This window comes from Artemia sp. Qi Xiang Cuo, chromosome 3 (assembly GCF_049724085.1).
Source record: "Artemia sp. Qi Xiang Cuo chromosome 3, ASM4972408v1, whole genome shotgun sequence".
Taxonomy (NCBI): domain Eukaryota; kingdom Metazoa; phylum Arthropoda; class Branchiopoda; order Anostraca; family Artemiidae; genus Artemia; species Artemia sp. Qi Xiang Cuo.
This window is the reverse complement of record NC_142796.1, coordinates 82833518-82857851: the sequence shown is the minus strand read 5'-3', so window position 1 is coordinate 82857851 and position 24334 is coordinate 82833518. Positions and strand designations below refer to the sequence as shown.

Here is a 24334-nt window from a genome sequence, read left to right as displayed (position 1 = left end):
TAGGGCTCCTTGCATTGGAAATTAAAAATTCTAGTTCCCTTCTTAAGTGACCAAAAAGATCGGAGGGCAACTAGCCTCCCTCTCCGTCCTTTTTTCCCAAAATCGTCTCATTAAAATTTTGAGATAGCCATTTTGTTCATCATAGTTGAAAGACCCAATAACTATGCCTTTGAATATAACATGACCCTCCCACAGCCCCAAAGGAAAGGTCTTTAAGTTAAGAAAGGATAATAATTCTTCAAGAACGACTCCTGAATCACAAAGGTTGTTTAATTAGAACAATAAGAAGCTTTTTTAAAAAGAAATAAAAAAAATCTTTAGCGTAAAGACCAAGGTTTTGAGGAGGGGCAAGCCCCTTCACATACGTAATAACATCTGTTCATTTTAAGTTTTAATTTTACTCCTTACTTTCAATTGAAAAAACTGTTGTTTTTTTTTAATTATAAAAGGCAGCACATATTGTAACTTCCTTTCAAATGAGCTTTTGAACAGCTCTTTATGTTGTATCAGGTTCCCGGTAGCGGTGAAGAATGAAGAAAAAGAAAAAAAGAGGACATATCTACTGCTGCTAACGCAATACAAATAACAGTTCAACAGGGGCTTAGTTCAGGCTCAGGATCTATTCCTGAAAGTTTCATTATCCGAACTGAACTGTTTTCTGAAATATCAATCTTACACTACTGTAACGTTATGACATTTTGCTATATTAGCCTGAATACTGCGGGTTTATTTCACCCTGAGCTTAGAAGTAGGTGCTTTGTTTTTTTGAGATTTTTGCAGCTTAGAACCAGATACAGTTAAAAGTTCAGTGTGATTTTATAGTCTTAAAAAGCAATTTTCGAGTCCGATTTCTGTTTGAAACATTTTCGGAACAAAAGATTATTCGTCATTCTTACAACTGATTTGGTTTGCTGATTAGTTAAGAAGAGTGTCCTTTTATTTTTTTGTTTTTAGGCTGGAGAAGAATTGCTTCTTGTCTGATATTGATGTTTTGAAACAGTCCTATCTTACTACCAGAAAAAAAGATCCCATAACCATGTATTTGTTTCGCGCTGGAGATGTTTTGGGGTATGTGGAAATTTGTTGAAACTCAACAAAACACACTACAAAACATAAGGAGAATATCAAGTTTCTAGGTCACTTAAACAGCCAAAATGGAATTATGCAGGCTATATAAACAGTTTACACGCTTGTCATTGATCATAAGGCTTTATAGACCCCTGGCTCAATGATCCACTTGTCAATGATCAGTGAAAAGCTTCACTGCATGTCTTCCTTCTTTCAGCAGGAATCAACTGGCGATTTGATAATACTAGGAACCGATTTGGCGAATGGCTGGCTGCAACATTTTGGTTGACTGGTTGGGTTTATCTAACAGAAAATGGCAATATGATGATAGCCATATTCGTTACCGAGCATTCTTGGCCATACCAAGTACGTTATTTATGCTCAATCAGTCTGTAAACTTGAAAAATTCATTTTATGTATTTAATTTGGGCTTCAACTTATGGACAAACTGACCCCCCATTATTCCAGTAGCTTGTTTCCCAACCAGTAAGCCTAAACAGTTCTCCTTGAAAGCCAAAGTTCTTAGAAATTAATGATTGTTTTAAACTTACAAAACTCTGTAAATACTGAATATTATTAAGACAGTAATATATATTCTCCAAGTAATATGCTCTATTACAATTAATCCTGGTATTTCATTTATTTTTGTATGTTTTGACCTGTTTAGGAAATGGGTTGCAAAATCGCTGCAATTACCAGAATAAAAGAATATTTTTCCAGATCGAGTTTTCAATAATTGTCATGTTGCTATTTCCATCTTATCTTTTGATCCACCATCCAAGGCTAAACGAAAAGAAGATCGCCTCAAATCAGGTGGGAGGAGGTCATACAGAAGAATTCAAGGGAAATTAGAAAGTCAAACGAGGGCGGAAAAAGAAATGCTTTGCATAGATTAGGAAGAAGTAGGAGCGTACATTGCTGTGTTGGCTTTAGGCGGCATGGTACTACAGTGAATTGTAAGTATTAGTAGCATTACGCTCTTAACAGTGAAATTAAACAATGAGTAAAACTTCAACACTTTGTGTTGCGTTCCACCACGATTTTACCAGATCATCTTATTTATTGAATCACGAAAAATATGGCTAGCGGCAACCCCTCACACTTAAAACCACTGCTGAATACCTCAAATAATTTTCGAAGCCAAAGGAACCGAAAAAAAGAAAAGTGAGATTGCAGAAATTTCAACAAATATTACTTATAAAAATAAATAAGAGTATCAACAAATGTAATCAACAAAAAGGCTTTGAATGATTGTTGCATTCTTTGTGAATGGCACTGCAATTTCGTATAAATCACGCGGGACTTAAGTTTTAGTTTCCTGAACTAGTCAGGTTTTGACTAAACCACACGTTTGACTTGATAATTTATCAATTCGCAACAGTGTTGATTTAAAATAACCTCATTTCTATCGAGTAGAAATGAAAAGAAGATAGTGCTAGAATCTTTGGAATTTGAAGACGTTTTTGGAAGTGAAATCCCATCGATTATGATAACTTCGATTATTTAAGTAATTGTGAAAGCATGGGAGAGAAATGCAAGTCGAAGACCAGATTTCTTCCTGCAACTGTTGCTTGGATTCTTTTATTGGGGACTACTGGATGCTTCTTCTACTTCCCGTGAGTTATTAGTCCTAAAGGCTGCACTTATGTTCAACGTAGCTTATTCTAATTCATTAAAATAACAATAGGTGTAGACCTGTCATGTAGGCAAATTTCAGGACCCTCTAGAGGGAGAATGAGTGGAGGTAGGTACTTCAAAATACCTTCGTGGGACATAGGCTAGGCCTACTTCAGCCTGTAGACCAATTTCTGAAAGTTCCATTTTCCTAACCTAGCCCCTTACCAAGATAGCCAAAAGCAGTTAAAGTAGAATTTTACCATATATTTTAATGAACAAGGTTAAAAGCAGAAGTTGTGTAAGGTAAGCAGTGATTTATATTTATGATAGTAATATAGGATGAAATATGAGTTAAAAACAACTAGTAATGTGCAGTAATTTACCATTATATAGAGGGGGGATGAGTGGAGGTAGGTACTTCAAAGTACCTTCCCGGGACAAACCTTAGCATGTACATCCATCCCTGAAAGTTTCATTTTCCTAATCCAACCCCTTTCCAAGATAGCCAAAAGTAACTAAAGTAGAATTTTACCAAATATATTCCAAAATCCTATTTAAATCCTAAGCCATTTAATTTTCAACCCATGCTGACTTTCTTTATGGTATATGAAACCAGCTTTGTTGTGATGTCACACTTGCCTTATCAGAAATCCTTACCCTTAAGGGTAGCAGGCACATGCCAAACAACTCTGTTGATAAGACCATTTAAACTGTATTAATTAAGGAAAGGATTTGACAACAGAGACCAGTAAAAATAACCTAATCTTTTTTAGAGGACAAATTATGTCATGGAAAGATGTTTTTGAAATTCCCCTTCCACCCAAACTTAAAATTTTCTAAAATTCTACTTTAGAAGCTTTTAAAATATTTCTAAAGTACTAAAAGATAGAGTGCTAAAAACATCAGAATTGACTTCAGAGGACACATTATATCACGGGAAAAGGTTTTTGAAATCACCCTTCCCCCAAACTCAAAATTTTATAAAATTCTACTTTAGAAGCTTTTAAAATATTTCTAAAGTACTTAAAGATACAGTGCTAAAAACATCAGAATTGACTTCAGAGGACACGTTGTATCACAGGAAGATGTTTTTGAAATCCCCCCTCCCCCCAAACTCAAAATTTTTCAAAATTCTACTTTAGAAGCTTTTAAAATATTTTAAATATTTCTAAAGCGCTAAGACATAGAGAGCTAAAGACCTCAGAATCAACTTGAGAGGACAATTTATCTCATGGGAAGATGTTTTTGAAATCCCCCGTACCCCCAAACTCAAAAATTTTCAAAAATTCTATTTTAGAAGCTTTTTAAATATTTGTAAAGCACTAATAGATAGAGTGCTAAAAACATCTAAATCGACTTCAGAGGACACGTTATATCACGGGAAGAGGTTTTTGAAATCACCCTTCCCCCAAACTCAAAATTTTCTATAATTCTAATTTAGAAGCTTTTAAAATATTTCTAAAGTATTAAAAGATACAGTGCTAAAAACATCAGAATCGACTTCAGAGGACATGTTATATCACTGGAAGAGGTTTTTAAAATCCCCCTTCTCCCAAAACTCAAAATTTTCTAAAATTCTACTTTAGGAACTTTTTAAATATTTCTAAAGCACTGTGAGATAGAGAGCTAAAAACATCAGAATCGTCTTCAGAGGACACGTTATATCACAGGAAGAGGTTTTTAAAATCCCCCGTCCCCCAAACTCAAAATTTTACAAAATTTTACTTTCGAAGCTTTTTTAAATATTTCTAAAGCTCTAAAAGATACAGTGCTAAAAACATCAGAATCAACTTCAGAGGATACGTTATATAACGGGAAGAGGCTTTTAAAATCCCCTTCCCCCCAAACTCAAAATTTTCTAAAATTCTACTTTAGGAGCTTTTTAAATATTTCTAAAGCACTAAAACATACAGTACTAAAAACATCATAATAAACTTCAGATGACACGTTATATCACGGGACGATTTTTTTGAGATCCCCCCTCCCCCCAAACTCAAAATTTTTCAAAATTCTACTTTAGAAGCTTTTAAAATATTTTAAATATTTCTAAAGCGCTACGACATACAGCGCTACAGACATCAGAATCAACTTTAGAGGACAATTTATGTCATGGGAAGATGTTTTTGAAATCCCCCTTCCCCCAAACTCAAAATTTTCCAAAATTCTATTTTAGAAGCTTTTTAAATATTTCTAAAGCACTAATAGATAGAGTGCTAAAAACATCAAAATCGACTCCAGAGGACACGTTATATCACAGGAAGAGGTTTTTAAAATCCCCCTTCCCCCCAACAACAAAATTTTCTAAAATAATACTTTAGAAGCTTTTAAAATATTTCTAAAGTAATAAAAGATACAGTGCTAAAAACATCATAATCGACTTCAGAGGACACGTTATATCACAGGAAGAGGTTTTTAAAATCCCCCTTCTCCCCAAACTCAAAATTTTCTAAAATTATACTTTAGGATCTTTTTAAATATTTCTAAAGCACTAATACATAGAGGGCTAAAAACATCATAATCGACTTCAGAGGACACGTTATATCGCGGTAAGAGTTTTATAAAATCCCCCTTCCCCCAAAATCAAAATTTTACTTTAGTAGATTTTTTAAATATTTATAAAGCTATAAAAGATACAGTGCTAAAAACATCAGAATCGACTTCAGAGGACACGTTATATCACGGGAAGAGGTTTTTTAAATCACCCTTCCCCCCAAACTCAAAATTTTCTAAAATTCTACTTTAGAAGCTTTTAAAATATTTCTAAAGTAATAAAAGATACAGTGCTAAAAACATCAGAATCAACTTCAGAGGACACGTTATATCACGGGAAGAGGTTTTTAAAATCCCCCTTCCCCCCAATCTCAAAATTTTCTAAAATTATGCTTTAGGAGCTTTTTAAATATTTCTAAAGCACTAAGACATAGAGCGCTAAAAACATCAGAATCGACTTCAGAGGACATGTTATATCTCGGGAAGAGGTTTTTAAAATCCCCCTTCCCCCAATCTCAAAATTTTATAAAATTTTACTTTAGACTATTTGTTACATATTTTTAAAGCGCTAAAAGATACAGTGCTAAAAACATCAGAATCGACTTCAGAGGACACTTTATATCACGGGAATAGCTTTTAAAATCCCCCTTCCCCCTAAACTCAAAATTTTCTAAAATTCTACTTTAGGAACTTTTTAAATATTTCTAAAGCGCTAAAAGATAGATGGTTAAAAACACCATAATCGACATTAGATGAAACTTTATTTCATATGAAGAGTATACTTAAATCCTCCTGCCCCCCACACTCGAAATTTTCCAATAGTCTACTACATAATCTTTTACCATTATTTTAAAGAAATAATAGATAGAGTGCAACAATTCAAATACTCGAGTACTTTGGCCACAGTATATATCGGTACGTGGTTTTGAAAATTCCCCTTCCTCCCCATCTCAAAATTTTCCAAAATTCTGCTTTAGGAGTTTTTAAATATTTCTAAAGCGCTAAGACATAGAGCGCTACAAACATCAGAATCATCTTTAGAGGACAAATTATATTATGGAAAGATGTTTTTGAAATCCCCCTTCCCCACAAACTCAAAATTTTCCAAAATTCTACTTTAGAAGCTTTTTAAATATTTCCAAAGTACTAATTGATAGAGTACTACAAATATCAGAATCGACTTCAGAGGACAAATTATGTTATGGGAAGATGTTTTTGAAATCCCCCTTCCCCCCAACCTCCAAAATTTTGCTTTTGAAGTTTTTTTAAATATTTCTAAAGCGCTAAGACATAGAGTGCTACAAACATCAGAATCAACTGTAGAGGATAAATTATGTTATGGGAAGATGTTTGTGAAATCCCTCTTCCCCCCAAACTCAAAATTTTCTAAAATTATACTGTAGGAGCTTTTTAAATATTTCTAAAGTACTAAGACATAGAGCGCTAAAAACATCAGAATCGACTTAAGAGGACAAGTTATATCACGGGAAGAGGTTTTTAAAATCCCCCTTCCCCCCAAACTCAAAATTTTCCAAATTTTTACTTTAGAAGCTTTTTTAAATATTTCTAAAGTGCTAAGACATAGAGCGCTACAAACATCAGAATCAACTGTAGAGGATAAATTATGTTATGGGAAGATGTTTTTGAAATCCCCTTCCCCCCAAACTCAAAATTTTACAAAATTTTACTTTATAAGCTTTTTAAATATTTATAAAGCGCTAAGACATAGAGCGCTACAAACATCAGAATCAACTTTAGAGGACAATTTATGTTACGGGAAGATGTTTTTTATGTCATGGGAAGATGTTTTTGAAATACCCATTGAAATTTTGACAAAACAACATTTTACCTTAATTTTCAGTTATCAGTTGCTTTTTCTCTGGCTTTAGTTCTGAAAACGCAATTCCAGTTATTTGAGTAGAATTTTAAGCCATATCAATGTTTTATTTTAAAAATTCAGAAAATATATTTGCATACCTTTGAAACCTTGTAAATTGGGATTGAACAAAGTTTTGAAGCTGAAAACAATTTTTTTTGTACTTCATTTAAACAGAAGATCTATTTTGTAAGGTTCCATTGCTATAACTCACAAATTTTTAAAGGTTATTCAAAGTTTTAGAAATCCCCTTACCATTCATCCCATTCCCCCTTCATACTCTAAAATCTGGTTGATAATTTGAAAAGCCTTATTTTCCACGGGGGTATTTTTGGGGGGGAGGGGGGATTTTCCGTGAGGGTATTTCCCGTGGGGGGGGGATATTTTCTGCGGGGAGGTATTTTCCGGGGGGAATTTCCGGCCGGTATTTGCCAAGAACCACAAATTTGATGGTATGAGTTTTATTAAAATCTTTTACTTTTAGGGGTTGTTTCCCCCTTTTACAAAACTCAGACAAATTTGTTAGACATGCAATTTATCAACCAGATTTTAGAGTATTATTCCGGTGCAACACGTTGCAACGAAATGGTCAGCTTAGATTAGTATAAGCAGGGGCACTGCGAGCAGGTTGCCCTCCAACAGTCGCTGATAATTGTTGTCCCTGGCAGGATTCGGTTTTGGATAATTCCCAACAACGTAAGAGAATTCTTACTCCATAATATGGAGAATAATCCTAGTTAACACATTTTCAAGGTTGAGAGCCTTTGTCTTCACTTTTTCCTTGTTTTTCCAGTTTCTCTAAGAAATTCTTGATTTTCGTAGAACCTATATATTCACAGAATATATACCCCCAACCCCCTAATGTGCAGATATATACTTAGAATTGCATCCTCAGTCTAAATATAACAAGCATTTGCATCACAAATGAACTTTACTCCCATACTCCCATGTGGTGGATGTCCCTACTTAAGACTTAAAGGTACATATATTTGCACATTAGGGGGTTGGGGGTATATATTCTGTGAATATAGAGGTTCTACGCAAATTAAGAATTTCTTAGAAAAACTGGAAAAACAAGGAAAAAGTGAAGACAAAAGACTCTCATCCTTTAAAATGTATTAACTAGAATTATTCTCCATATTATGGAGTAAGAATTCTCTTCTTAATATGTTCCCTTATGTCCAGCTGGACTCCTAGGCTTAAAATACTGGTTGCCCGGTTGGCTATTTTAAAGATTTGTATATATATACACTGTCAGATTAGCCATCTGGTGGTATCCCTTTAGTAGTGGTTAATGCAATTATATGCTAGATTTTGTAACTAAGGTTTAGCTATGTGAACCTACAACTCAATGCCTTTTTGGTAAGCCAAATGTAGGCTATACCCTACAAGCTACAAGTGGTTACAAGATTCCATAACTGAAATAGGGGTACTAGCTTACAATTGAGGTTATTGAGAAGAAAAATAGGAAAAAAATTCTTAACATATAACCTAGAGAAAAATCATAGTTAACACATTAAAAAAGGTGTTTCCATTTTACTCTACCTCCCCCCCCCCACCTTTTCTTCCTAAGGTGCAAATATATAGGCTTGCCCAAAATTATGTAGACTATTTCCCATGTATTTAGCCATGCATCATTTTTGTTTCAACCCATGTATCTGTAAATTGAATGAACACTGACAAAATTAGGAAATTGAAAAATACATAGGAAAAATATAAGTTGGGCTAGGCCTATGTATTTTCACATTAAGGGGTAAGGGGAGGTAAGACATAAGAATATAGTGGAAGTACCTTCAAAATGTGTTAACTACAGTTTTTTCTTCTATATAACAAATAAAAAAACTGTTTTCTTAATATGTTTCTTTCTCAATAGCCCTAATTATAGGCTATACCACATTAAAGACAAGATGAACTTACTACTCAATTCTCTTTTTCAGTGAACTGCAAAAAAGTTGCTTTCCAGAAAAAGATATGCTAGAACAAAAAGAGAGGCATTTTTAGATTGCTAATTTTATGCTTTTATTTAGGCTATGTTTAAAATTATATTTGTGTCAATTCATCCAAAATCCCCTTGATGGTCACATGCCTAAGACTCTAGGCAGACATGCCTTTCCAAAAACTAACCTGACAAGTGTTTGTCCAATAAGAGTCATGCATACTCCTGCCATTTACCTGTGCCCCAGTCATTTAAACATTTGCCTCTCAATTACTTGGACTATTTGTCTTGGATTTTCTTTGTCTACAATTACCCAGTGTCTTGATGCAACCTATTGCAAAATACTTGGTAACTTCAATTCTCTGTCTACAATTACCCAGCATCTTGATGCAACCTATTGCAAAATCCTTGATAACTTCAATTCAATTTCGTCATAAAGAAAGAAAAACAAGGAAAAATGGGGTTTTAACGGCCAAATGAAACTACTGACGAAAACACAACCAAGCAAATATTTCAAGGGGACTAATGCCTCTCTTCTTCAGCACAAAACAAAAAATATAATCAATGAGAGTGCCAAAGAAAAAAGCAACAAATAAAATGCTGAAAATCAATGTGAATGTCAAAAGAGAAGCCAATACTTTAGTAGTCCCAGATATAAACCTTGTACCAATTCCCCAATCACTTTATCAGACATGTCAACAACCCTTTAAGTCTCAAAGAGTATCTGCAATTATTAAAATCAGGAATCAGATGACATAGCTCTCCAACTCATTCAATGTTGTTTTTGTTTGAGTGAATGAATGTTTTTCTTTTATTTCTCAGTTATTTGCTAGTATCCTTCAATGGTGGTTCAATTTTGAATTTCTTTGCAAATAACAGATATTGGTGAATGACTCGCTTTTATTTTTGTTAAGTATTTGGTTTTAAGTCTTATAATTTTTGACTTTTAGTGAATTTTATTCATCTTTTAAATTTTTTGTTTTTTTTTGTCATTGGTTTTTTCACATTCACATTGACTTTCTGCATTTTATTTGTTAGTTTTTTCTTTGGCACTCTCATTGATTATATTTTTTTTTGTTTTGCACCAAAGAAGAGAGGTGTTGGTCTCCTCAAAATATTTGCTTTATTGTGTTTTGTCAGTATTTCCATTTGGCCTGTAAAACCCCCATTTTTGCTTGTTTTTCTTTCTTTGTGTTATGTCATGCCAATGTGGTTTAATAAATTATCATAGTGTTTGGTTATCTAGGGTAAGACCCCAAGTACTTTGCCACCACTCTGCCACATATATTATATGTGACCCCTTTCTGGAATTTATTGGCAAACTGTGAAAAGTCTAAAATCCGCTCTATATTTTTCCATTTTGCAAAGTACCTACTAAAATTGCAACCTTTGACAAAAAATAGTTTTCTGATTTGGTGCTATAACCTAGCGGACCCAAATCTAGCTGTTGAGACACTTATTAGCCGGCAAAAAACAAAACCAGCAATTCTAAAGCACGAGTGGGCAAGTTTGCTTGTTTAATTTTCCCTCTTGTTTCCTTTTTATTTATTTATTTATTTTTTTTTTTTTTTCTAAAGTTGTTGTCTTTGTTGCTATTTTCGAAGAAGTTGTTGTTTCTGTTGTAATCTTTGAGTATGCTATCTTTCAGTTTCCACTTTTTGTACTATTTTGTATACTATTTAAGAAGTTGTTGCTTTTGTTGTTATTATTATCGTTTTGTTTCCTCTTTTTGTATTTTTGTATACTCTGTCATTGTACATTTATTGTATACGACAGGTTTTCAATATATATATATATATATATATATATATATATATATATATATATATATATATATATATATATACATTTTGAAATGTTTGGTTCTAAAAAAAACTGTCTAGTGAGAAAGAATTGCCATTTATAGATGCTACAGGAATGGAAATTGTTATTTCCATGAGCCTTAACAGTAAAATTTTATTTTGAAAGCAAACTTGCAGGAACTTTGAGAGGCTGAAACCATTCAAAAAAAGGTGCCACAGCAAAACAAAAGTATATAATTAGAATAACCATTGTTGAAAACCCTAAATAGGAAACTTACCGCATCACCTTGGACAACAAGGAAAATCAAATTTTGGCATGGACAGCATTGATCTGGCCTTTTTGCTGACTGGGAAATGAAATCTCATAGAGATGATGAGTATAGGCTCATCACCACTTTATTTTGCTAGACATGCAGTTTAAGCATTGTATGACCTTGTTTAAAAGCTAATTTTATATTTAATTAGTTTTTAATTAATTTTTTAACTTTTCATCATTGTCTTAAAAACTATAGACAAGGTTACCTTAGTTACCTTAATTTAAACTTCAGAGCAAAACAAGGTCCAATGTTGGATCTGTTTGGCTCCATTATTGAGATAGCAGTTAAAGCATTGTATACAAAATAAAAAAGAACAGGGTTGTGACTGTGTTTACAGCTCAGTGACATGCCTTCCAAATACAAATGTGCTAGTATAGATATAATTTAAGCCCATTTAACCACAGATAGGTATGATCAAGGGGATCATTCTTCTGTAGTTTATAATAGACACTGCTGAACAACATTAATTTCAAATAAGAGTATGCAATCTGGCTGGATATGACAAGCAGCAATAAGTTAGTCTTTTGGTGTCCCATTAAGAGTTCAAAATGGAATTTACTCTAGAAGCAATCATAGAATTTGGAAAGAGCATAAAAAAGGTATCAAATGATGTGTTCACTTTCTTCCTAGCTACATTATGGGAATATGTAAATATATTTACCCCTGTTTCCTATATATATGAAATACAATGATGCACGGAGTACAAAAAAAAGAAAAAAGAAGAAGAAAAGAAAAAGACGGATAATGACAAATAAAACAAAATTAAAACTCATAGAACAATTGCACAAGCATAGTAATAAACCAGAAAATGACAACACAAGCCAAAGTAACAAGCACATAGACAAGCACAAATAAAACAAGGATAAAACTTATGGAACAAGCACACAAGCATAATAATAAACCAAACAACCATACAGTATATATAACAAACACAAAAACAGTAAATATTAAAAACCTATTTTTTCAAAATGGGACACCATGGGTGTCCATTTATTCCCCTATTATAAGCTACAATGCATCTACCGATGGCAGTATTGGGGTCAATTAGGCCATATTTCCTATTGGCCCAAGAATTACTTGCCCAGGGGGGAGGCTGAGAAGATATTTAGCATACCGGTAATAAATTCATCGGAGTTGCTTTGATTCTGTTGCCGAAAAGGTACAACAAAAAGGTGCAAGGTAAAAAAATTTTGGGAGTGCATATGAGTTATATAATTTAGCTAGCAGCTGGCGATTAAAACGAAGTTTATTGGAAATTATGCCGATGTAGGCACTTGACATCCAGTGCTTGAAATGGCGAATGAGAAGCTTTTTAGTTGAAGAAACCTTTTAGAATGAGAAACTTAAAAGTTTAGAAACTTTTATATATATATATATATATATATATATATATATATATATATATATATATATATATATATATATATTTATGTATTGAACTTGAGTAAATATAATAATTGATAAAAATCAAGGAGAGGATTAGTGGCTACAGTAGATAATTGGTAAGTTGGCTACTAGTTTCTGACTTGCTTGTACAATTTACAAGTAATATTTGACTAATCTTAACAAAAAAAGAAACTGCCAAAACCTCTAAAAAAAGTACCAAGATCTTTAACTCTTGGGTCGTATGGAAAAGAAGTTTTTTAAACCTCTTCAGATAGCCATAAATATATGGCTATTTGAAAATTTTGATTGGATATGTTTGGCGAAATGGTGGGCATGAAAGGGGGGTTAGATGCCCTCCAATCAATTTCGATTATGAAAAAGGCCACTAGCCCTTTCAATTTCCAATCAAATTTGCCCTTTTGAAGTTTCTACAAGAATGCTTTCTATGCAAACCTTATATGCCCCCTGGGCATAACGTACAACCCTTGCGCTGAGGGCTGTGGGGGGATTGTCATCCTCAAAGACATAATTTTTGGACTTTTCAACTAGGCTGAACAAAATGGCTATATCAAAATTTTTATTGGATGTATTTGGAGAAATTGTGGGTGTGAGAGGGGTGTTAGTTTTCCTCCAATTACTTTTGATTATTATAAAGGGCACTAGCCCTTTTAATTTCAAATTGAATGAGTCCTTTTGAAGTTTCTATGACAACACTCTCTATAAAAATCCTTATTTGCCCCCCGGGCTTAACTTACAACCCTTGCCCTGAGGGGTAGGGGGGGGGGTTATCATCCTCAAAGACATAATATCCAGAACTTTCAACTATGTTGAAAAATATGGCTATCTCAAGATTTTGATTGGATGTGTTTGGGGAAATATTGGGCTTGAGAGGGGGGTTAGTTGCCCTCCAGTCAGTTTCGACTAGTCAATTAAAAAGGGCACTAGCCCTCTCAAGTTTTAATTGAATGAGCTCTTTTTGAATTTTCTGTGACAACATTTTCTATAAAAAACCTTATATACCCCCAGGGCATAACCTATAACCATTGCCTTGAAGGCTTTGGGGGGGTGTCATCCTCAAAGACCTAATTTCCAGAACTTTCAACTACGTTGAACAAAATGGCTATCTAAAAATTTTGATTGGATGTGTTTGAGGAAATGTTGGGCTCAAGAGGGGGGTTAGTTGCCCTCCAATTACTGTTGAATAGTAAAAAGGGCACTTGCCCTTTCAATTTCCAATCAAATGAGTTCTTTTTAAAGTTTCTATGACAACACTTTCTATAAAAAAAGCCTTATATGCCCCCAGGGCATAATTTACAACCCCGGCCCTGAGGGTTTGGGGGGTTTGTCATCCTCAAAGACATAATTTTCAGAACTTCCAACTACGTTGAAGAAAATACCTATCTCAAAATTTTAGTGGGATGTGTTTGGGGAAATGGTGGGCATGAGAGGGGATTAGTTGCTCTCTAATCACTTTTGACTATTCAAAAGGGTACTTGCCCTTTGAATTTCCAGTCGAATGAGCCCTTTTTAAAGTTTCTGCGACAAAACTTTCTATAAGAAACTTTCATGCCCCCAGGACTAAACTTACACTCCTCACCTTGAGGGGTGTAGGGGGCTTGTCATCCTCAAAGACATAATTTCCAGAACTTTCAACTACGATGTTATGACATAATATATTAACACTAAAAGCCCTACTGGGCCGTGGTTAATACACAATACACTTAAAAAAAAAATATAAAGAAAAAGATCTCTATGTTCCATGCCCAGTCCAATATACCTTCCCAAATTCTTTATCCCCCAAAAATTTCTATCACTTAAACTATTACCCACCCATTCCTCCCTTTCAAACCACCCCAGAAAAATTTCCTCACTCAAACCTCTTAACTCCTTACATAAACAAAATACCAGACAAAATACCTATGTATTTTTGAACAAAAATACATATGTTGTATTTTTGAACAAAATATCTATCTCAAAATTTCTAAAATTTCTATCTCAAAAAGGTGGACGTGAGAGGGGGTTAGTTGCCCTCCAATCACTTTTGACTGTGAAAAAGGGCACTAGCCGTTTCAATTTCCAATCAAATTTGCCCTTTTGAAGTTTCTACAAGAATGCTTTCTATGCAAACCTTATATGCCCCCTGGGCATAACGTACAACCCTGGCGCTGAGGGCTGTGGGGGGATTGTCATCCTCAAAACATAATTTCCGGAATTTTCAACTAGTTTGAACAAAATGGCTTTTTCAAATTTTTTATTGGATGTGTCTGGGGAAATGGTGGGCGTGGAAAGGATGTTGGTTGCCTTCCAATCACTTTTGACTTTTAAAAAGGGCACTAGCCATTCCAATCGAATGAGCCGTTTTCGAAGTTTTTATGACAACTCCTTCGATAAAAAGTGCCCTGGCCAAAACAAGAAAATAAATAAATAATACATTGTGCCAACATCGTTCTTTACTTAGGCAGTGCAATATGATACAAGCAATCCTCATCACAGATTTTGTCAAGGTTCGAAAATTGATATTAAAAAAGATGTTAAGTTAAGACTAGTAATGAATGAGGGTGAAGGGGTGATGTTTGGTAAGAAGGAGATTGATTAAGTAGCTGGGTTTGCTTACTGTGTACTATTATTGGTTAAGATGGTAACTGTAGTGAAGATGCTAAAAGCAGAATAGCCAGGGCCCATGGTGCGTTTTTCACAATTAAAAAAAGTTTGAAACCTTAGGAAGGTAAGCCTGTAAATCAAGAACAGAATATTGGAAGCTACAATAATGAAAGTTGTGAAGTATGGTTCTGAAACTGTTTGCTTCAGAAGACAGAGTAGGAGTTGTTAAGTATCTTCCAGGGGAAAGTGTCAACAGATAATTTTGGATACCCATTTGTCTGACTGTAAAGAAAACAGTAAGCTGTATAGAAAATGTGGTTCCTTTCTGCTTTCTATGGCTATGATGAGAGAAAGGTTGAGATACCCAGGACACATTCTAGAGAGGAGTGGTGACAGATTACCAAAGGTTATCTTTTTCGACCATCCATTTAGGGTCAAATATAAAGCAGGTCATCCCCAGATGGGGTGGGAAGAGATTGTAAGAAAGGATTTAAAGGAAATTGGAACTTCTTGGGAGACTGTAAAGAGGAAAGCTTTGAATAGATTGGGATTAAGGGGAGTAGGTGCAGCTGTGTTGGCCTCAGGTAATTTGGTTCTTGTTAGTAGTGGTTGTAGTAATATCTGATCATTAAGGGGGGGGGGCTGAGCTGCAATTGCCATAATAGTAATTGTTATATTTGCCAGTAATGCTGGATAGGAAATCAGATGACAAAATTCTATTTTGCTATCTGATTTTTTTTTTTTTTTTGTAATAAGGTATTACCTCTTCCTTCAAAACTAGCTAAAAAAGGCTTGCTCTGTGCCCCTTTTTGCTAGCAAAAAGGTAGTTGTTTGTTGCCCTTTTCTGCTGTTTTCAGACTTTGGCAATTGCTTTGCTTGGGCACTACTATACAGGGTCTAAATCTAAAATAAAAATCGCCAAAATCATACCAATTAAACATATTATTTGATATTATGTCATCAACAGGTAGAGTCACTTTCATTATTTTCCTCTTTTATTTAGTCAAATCCTTGTATATTTTCCTCTCTAATTAGAGAGAAAAGCCTCTAATTTTCCTGTCTAATTAGTTAAATCTGCTATTTTTCTCTCTAATACTTAAATTCATTCATTTCAATAAGTTTCATTTAATATATGGTAGCAGGTAATTCCAATGCTCATAAGTGTTCTAATGGGTGTCTTTGGGATGAAGTCAAAAGGTCTCTTCAGGCCAAATTTCTGGGTTTGCTTTAATGGCTATAATAGCAATATTTCTCTGTCACTAACATTTCAGCTTGGTGTAATTTCATTTAATATGTTTTAGGTGCCAGTATTTGCTCAACATTTCACTTGCAATTCCAGTCTGCCAAGGAATTTTGACACTTTTTGTACTAGCAACCTTTTCTCTTGCTACATTTATGGACCCTGGCACAATTCCAAAAGGTGAGTCATAGTTCTTTGAATTTAAGTTTTGTTTTGCCTTGCTATTATAATTATAGGTTTAATTACCTTAAACTGCAGCTGGGAGCAATCTATGGATTTCTCCATGTAGAGCTCCAGATTTGACAATTTGAGTTGTATTCAGGATTCTTTCGTGACCAGGTGCACTATGCTGATCAGTAGCTTCCCAGTTGAGTATACACTCCCTGAAGGACCACTCAACATCCAGTCTTCGTTTAAAGATGTCCACAGATTCAGCAGTAACAGTTTCTTCAGACAGTTTATTCCAACTGTTGACGATTCTTAGGGAAAGAATTGAGCGCGGACTCTGGATAGGGTTCAACTGATGACCTCTAGTTCTTGAGTTAGGACCAACAGTGGGAAATAATGCTGGGAGTATATTAGCCCTCATTAACTTTTAGGTTAAAATCCCATCATCTCTATTTCTCCTGTATGCAAGTGTTGGAATTTTCAGCTTTGCTAGTCTTGCAGGGTAGGAAAGTTCCCACATGCCAGATATCACTTTGGTGTCACGTCTCTGCACATCTTCCAACGCTATCATGTTTTTCTTAAAATAAGAGGAGGACGCACAAGTCCCTTACTACAGAAGACAGATGACTTTAGGGGAACGAGTGGAAAGAGTACACTTAATCAGCCCCATGGTTGAACTAGCACCAACAGCAGACTTCTTAGCATAAGTGCTAAATTTTAATTCATCGTCAATAGTGATTCCAAGATCTTGCTCAGTATTTGCAGAGGCAAGTGGGTGACTAGAGAAAATAATCTGAATAAATCTGAAGAATCTGAATAAATCTGAAATCTGAAGTGCCAATAAATCTGAAGAAGTATAATCTGGGGCAACTGATAAATGAAACCTTTTGAAAAGTGCAGCCAAAGTAAATATTGATTTTTTTAATTCCATAGACGCTTATTTAATTACGACTGGTTTGACTTTCTGGTTTGAAGGTAAACAAAAAACATCTTTATTATCTGTCTGCATAAACCAGGCGCCTCTTAAAATTTTATTTCAGCATCTAAGAATGTCGTTTTTTAGACTAGAACCCTTTGTCTTTGGGTCAAAATTGTAGAGTATCACATTACACCTTTTTTGATCTGCCTCGATTCTATCCTTTATCTTTTTATTCTTTGAAATTTCCCTTTTAAGCTCACGAACTTCCGCCTCTGTATTTTCCGAGTCTTTTCCCACTTCACAAATTTTCTTATTTAGAGATTCCGAAATTGACGAAATTTCCATAGATAATTTTTCTACCTTTACGCACAAGGGATCCAGTTTTTTAAGCTCTATTGACATTTCATTTAATTTCTTTAAAATCTGTAGCTGGACTTCCGTTGATTCCGTCATCTTGATGGTAATTACTAGCTACTTAAAATAGAAAGGCGTACCTGTTTAAGAGTCAATTATTTAATCCACGCTGACTCAAAGCGTGCAATTAGCTAAGCCGCCGTTATTAATGCCACGCCTAACAGCAATTCCGAGTGGACTTCTCAGCAAAATCCAAAGATAATAAACTTCTCGACAAATTCTGCGGGATATATATTTCACAAGTAAAACTAATTGAATGTTGGATCATGTATTTCACAATTTCAGTCATATATATAATCCGCTTTTTAGATGTTCACTGAATGAGAACTAAAACTGAACTGATATCTGCTCTTAAATCAATGTAAAATGCTCTGAACTTGAATTATTGAATATGGTAAAAATTTTACTAAGATAAAGTAATGCAGCAGAAGATTGCCAGAACAAATTACCCAATATTGTTCTTTTGTCATTCATGTGGGGCCAAACAAAAAGGAGGCCATCACCAAATTTAGTTGGAATAGATCATAAGGTAATAATTAAAAGAATTTGGAACCTCAAGGGAGGTTCATATTGTTCTTTTGTCGTTCATATGGGTTCAAACAAAGAGGAGGACATCACCAAATTTAGTAGGAACAGATCTATTATGTTTGCAGTCTACAGCCCAGTTGATATCTGCTCTTAAATTAATGTTAAGTACTCTGAACTTGAATAATTGGATATGGTAAAAATTTTAGTAAGATAGAATAATGCAGCAGAAGATTGCCAGAAAAAATTACCCAATATTGTTCTTTTGTTATTCATGTGGGGGCAAACAAAACTGAGGACATCACCAAATTTATTTGAAACAGATCATAAGGTAATAATTAAAAGGAGTCGGAACCCCAAGGGAGGTTCATATTGTTCTTTTGTCGTTCATTTGGGGTCAAACAAAAAGGAGGACATCACCAAATTTAATTGGAACAGATCTATTATGTTTGCAGTCTACAGCACAGTTGATATCTGCTCTTAAATTAATGTTAAGTACTCTGAACTTGAATAATTACTTGCTTACTTACTTAAAGCTCTTGCTCGGCAGCGTCGCCAGCGTAGAGGGAACCAGTCGTCAGCGCCGTCAGTCTTCTCCAGAGTGGTTGGTTCAGGGCGAGGGTTGTCACTTCAGCCGGGTTGATGTTTCTGAAGGCGAGCCGATCACGGATGACGTCCGCCCATCTGGTGCGTGGTCTTCCCCTAGGACGCCTCCAGCCGTTTGCAGCTGGGTCGAAATCGAAGATGAGTCGGGCGGGTGTTTGGGCAAGCAGATGACCATACCAACTCAGCGAGCGAGACTCAAGCTTGAATAATTGAATATGGTAAAAGTTTCACTAAGGTAGAATAATACAGCAGAAGATTGCCAGAACAAATTACCCAATATTGTTCTTTTGTTATTCATGTGGGGCCAAACAAAACTGAGGACATCACCAAATTTAGTTGAAACAGATCATAAGGTAATAATTAAAAGGAGTCGGAACCCCAAGGGAGGTTCATATTGTTCTTTTGTCGTTCATTTGGGGTCAAACAAAAAGGAGGACATCACCAAATTTAGTTGGAACAGATCATAAGTTAATAATTAAAAGGAGTTAGAACCTCAAGGGAAGTTCATATTGTTCTTTTTGTCATTCATATGGGGACAAACAAAAAGGAGGCCATCACCAAATTTAGTTTATATATAAATAGAGGTCATAAGGGAGGACTTAAAGGGGGTTGGAACCTCAAGGGAGGGGTAAAGATTTAAGCTTTGGGGGCGGAGGAGGAGTTTGTTCAGCTGTATTGGCCTCAGGCAGCTTAGTGCTGTAGTGAGTCTTTAATAGTAGTAGTAGTACCAATAACACAGAGTTATTCATAAATAGGCTAATTCTGCCATCATCTAATGTCATATTTTAGATTTGCTGCTCAAAATATTTTTTATGTTATATATTAACCATAGACATATTAATTTATAATAATGAAAAACAGGATGTGTTTTTACAACCTTTTGGGGAGTTTTCCTTCCATCCAACCAGTTGCACTAAGCAGCTGAAGCGCCAGTGAACGGGTATGTTTAGGCCTGCTTTTTTGTCACTGTTTTTGATTGTCACCACCTGCTCACGTATTGCCATACTTTTTCTACATTATCTCATATCTATATATGCAATTTATCCATGTAAAACAGCTTGGAAGAATAAGAAGATAACTCTGCGATCTAAGATTGTAATATTGAAAGCTGCAGTGAGGGCAGTGGTCAAGTACGGTTCTGAAGCATGGGTGCTCTGAAAGACAGAGGAGGATTTAGATAAAATAAGATTTAGTCATGATGAATCACATACAATAATAGAGTTTATTCAGCAATACAATTTGGAATCAAAATACACTTATTCACCCTCGAAAGGCACCATTTGCTAGATGTTTTCCAGAGAAATTGCCTATGGATCGTTTTGGGTACATGTCTCACTGTATCTTCAACAGTAAACTGTAGGCAAAATATGGTTCAATCTCGCTTTCTAGGGCTAAGATGAGAGAAAGGTTGAGATGGCTACGGCAGGTTCTGCATATGAAGGATGATAGATTGCCAAAAATTGTCTTTGTCAGACAACCATTTATAGCCAAATGAAAAGTAGATCGTCCCAAGTGCGGTGGGAGAAGGCCATAAGGAAAAAAATTAAGGGTAATGGAAACCTCTTGGGATAGTATAAAGAGGGAAGCTTTGAATATACTGGGATAGAGGAGCATCCCTAGCTGTGTTGGCCTGAGGCGGCTTGGTGCTGCTGTGAGCTGTTAGTTGCAGTGGTAGTATTCATGTAATAAATCTGGGGTGTTTACTTGGGATATTTTCTCTACCTATTAAAGTATTATTATATTATTTTGGTATAATTATAAATTAAATTATGACTCAATCTTTAATTGCAATTTGAAGCTGATGTAATGACCTTTGTCGTGGAGAAGCACCTGGTTTTTGTCACAATGATTGAAGCTGCACTCGATTCCATCTGTAAATGCTAGGGAAGGATGATAGACCCTATAATTAGAGATTGAATGGTATTTAAAAAATAAAATTTTCTATTCAACAAATATAAATTATAAATTAAAGACAATGGCCTATGTAGACAAAATATATAATGTATAGACCACTATATAAAGATAATTAGCAGTAACTTTACCGCAGATGATTTCTGGCTCTTCATTCTCGGTGTAAACAAACAGCTCCTCCCACATACTCTTTCATTAGCGCGTACAAACAGCTCCTCATTTGATCTGCCATCAGCAGTCCAATTACCCTGGAACACGTATTTTGGCAGAAACTTTCTCCAAATGCCTTTGAAACCAACTTGAGACTTCGAAACCTATTTTTAATTCCTAAAAACAGCTAATAATAACATTGGACTACTAATTACCGATCCTCATATATGTATTGGAATAAATTAATTTAAAATTAGTTTCTTCAAAATTTATTATTTAATTTTGAATAATTTATTATTTCAAAATTTATTATTTTTTTCTGTGCTTTTCAAGGGTTTTTACATATAAAGGTTGAATACTTATCTCTAAGCAGGTTATTTTAATGGAATTTTGACAAACTTTAAAGTGGACCCTGTTGCATGTCTGAAAATTTCTGGAAGTGATTTGGGGCCAAACAAGGTTTTATGTTGGTGTCAATATATTACACTAAATTTGTCAGCATTTCGGAAATCTGGGATATGATTTCTATCAATCCTTCTTTTCTTACCTTAAATGGTCATTTGGGGACAAGGACAAGCCTTGTTTCTCCTATTACTTTTTCTATTTGCTATTTATTACTTCATTAGCTCGTTGCTAAATATTCAAATATGCTGCTTAGATGACTAAGTAGTTTTTGCTTTAACTCTGTCTTGTTTACTCTAGGTCAACTGTCAAAGATAAGTAGAATGCCTATTTTTGGCAATAATTTCGAAAAACTCATCACATGACCTTATTCAACCACTTAAAAGTACTTTTTCATATGAGAACTATAGAATATTTTTATAATAAATTACATATTTTATTATTTTTCAATAATTATAATATATTAACTTTAGGTAAAATTTTATTATTCATTTATTAAAATATCATTAATATTTTTTGTGTTGAATAGCCAAATTGCCTGTTGGACAACATACAAAAAAAAACCTTAGTGTATTTTTTTTTAGGACTAGAAAAAAATGAACACATGCTATGTCTCTTGAAGTCTTTCGCTGCTAAATATTTAAATGTTGTGTTAAGAATGGCTAAGCATTTTTTTGCGTTTACCTGTCCTCTGTATCAGGTCAACCAGGTCAATCCAGGTCGATCATAGACATATAAAATATAATGAAGGCCCAACTGTCATCATTTAACATTGAAAACTTATTTACGATAAAAATCGGCAACAGCTGGACTTTCAGGAGGGTTTGCATGTGTAGTCACAGCGTCACAGCTTAACATGGATTCAGAGTGGTGATGTTTGTTGATAATAATTAAACTTAGTGAACACACAGTGATGGGTTTCATAATGTTGAGTTTCAAAGTGAAGTAGTGTTCTGAAGTAAAGCAAATACACAGATCTAATCTGGTTCCAGGCTATCAGAATAAAAATCTATAAAATTGCATTAGGTGTAATTTGATGCGTTTTGACACTTCAAAGATATTTTTTTTTTCTTTTTGTTTATTAAACCTGTGAAATGAGAGATCAGGTCTTCCATCAGAATTTTTACACCTTACAGCACAACAATACTTTACCATTTTAACATATATGAATACTTCGAATTTTATAGAAAACTCAAGCCTTTTGTAATGATTGTCTTGACACCTTCTGGCCTTTAAAATCCCATTGGTGCATAAAGAGTCACATGATCAGCACTCTTTTATTTATAAACTCTTTGATGTCGAATATGAAATACAAGTAGAAAGCAGATTTTTGACAATAATTTCAAATAAATCAACATATGACACTATTCATCCACTTATAAGTGCCACTATAGATTTATTTAAGCATCTTTGATATTTATGTATTGAATAGCCAAATAGGCTGTTGGACAAAATAAAACAGCCTTAGTTTATGCTCCTTGTAAGGACCAGAGAAAAGATGTTTTTACCCTGTGGAGCAAAAATTCTAAGCTCTCTTGAAAAAGGGTGTATTTACCAAACTACATGGAAAGTTAGTCACTTATTAATAAAACCTACTTACTATATGCAGTCTGTATAGAGATATACGAAGGCTTTCTACATACAGTTGAAAGCCACACTTAAACACTACTTTTCAACATAGTTGCCACAAAAGTTTAGGGAGTTATCATAGTGATGAGGGAGTTTGGCAATTTCTTCCTTGTAAAATTCTGCCACTTGGGTCTTTAGGAGAGTTTTGGGGGGATTTGTGTACCTCCACTCCATTAACTGCAATTTTATATGTTTACGCCATGTTTCATCACTACTTACAATGTGATCAAGTTGTGAGTCACCATCTATGGCGTATGGGTCCAAGAAAGTTAACATTGCAGCCATTAACGTTCTTGGGCTCGTACGCCGAAGATGAATACTCACTTCTTGGTCGTATCTTACTTGGCGATTAAACGTGTGAAGTGTGAGACAAAATTGCAGTCAATGAAGTAGGGGTACACACATTTCCCTGGAATCCCCTCTAAGTTCCCTTCAAAATGTCCCTCTTAACCTTACGTGACGACAATGGCAAATGACATTACTGAATGACAATAAAAAAATAGTTTTCCGACGAAGAAAATGGTTTTATCACCTTGTTCAACATATATACCACTTGTGATCACAAAATGTCAATAACAAAAACATCATATAAAATCAGCAAAAATTATCATCTGATGAATAACTGGTTTTGTCATTTATCTCAACAAATATCCCATCTTGCATCATGGGAAGTGGTAATACGAAGATTTTTACAATTGTAATTGTCATTTCAAAGGAAATCAGGGAGGAACTACGAGGGGAGGATTTGAGAGAGTGTTAGATAAGGATGTTTTATTTAAGGTGAACAATTACTTACCAGAGAAGCACCCTTGGGTATTCAAAAAAAAAGAGAGGCATATAAACAAAACTGTTGGGAATTAGCTCAAATATCAATTCCTGGAAACCCTAGAAGTTTCTTCTACCAAACTTAACCACTTAGCCAGGTGATTAAAATCTTTGGGAATCAACTCAGATATCAGTTCCTGGAAATCTCCAGAGGTTTCGTTTACAGAACTTAACTACTTCCTTTAGAAAACTAAAGGAAGTTTGTCCAGAAAGCGATTATTTCCCTTTGTTCAATTTCGTTTCAAGTTTTTGGGTCTCATCTGTGACGGGTTGAAGGATCTGAAGTGACCTACCAGTCATATTTTATAGCAAATTTTCAGGGTTACCTAGTTGTCATTAAGTCTCTACCTGTAAAGGCTGTTTGTCCAGAAAGTTCTGGAAGTTTATCCAAAAAGTACTTATCTACTTTAGTTCACTTTTATGTCAAGTTCTTGAGCCCCATCTGTGACGGG

The 24334-nt window shown here is 34.6% G+C and overlaps 1 protein-coding gene across 3 annotated transcripts in view; it reads left to right on the top strand.

Annotated features, from left to right (window-relative positions):
• The first annotated feature begins 2498 nt into the window (after window positions 1-2498).
• Window positions 2499-24334, top strand: part of Zdhhc8 (zinc finger DHHC-type containing 8) — an 89809-nt gene continuing 67973 nt past the window's right edge. For all 3 annotated transcript variants that reach the window (XM_089086665.1, XM_089086664.1, XM_089086663.1), the window contains exons 1-2: window positions 2499-2684; window positions 16395-16513. In XM_089086665.1, the coding sequence (XP_088942791.1) occupies window positions 2590-2684; window positions 16395-16513 (214 nt within the window). In that variant the 5' untranslated portion in view covers window positions 2499-2589. The remainder of the gene's footprint in view (window positions 2685-16394; window positions 16514-24334) is intronic.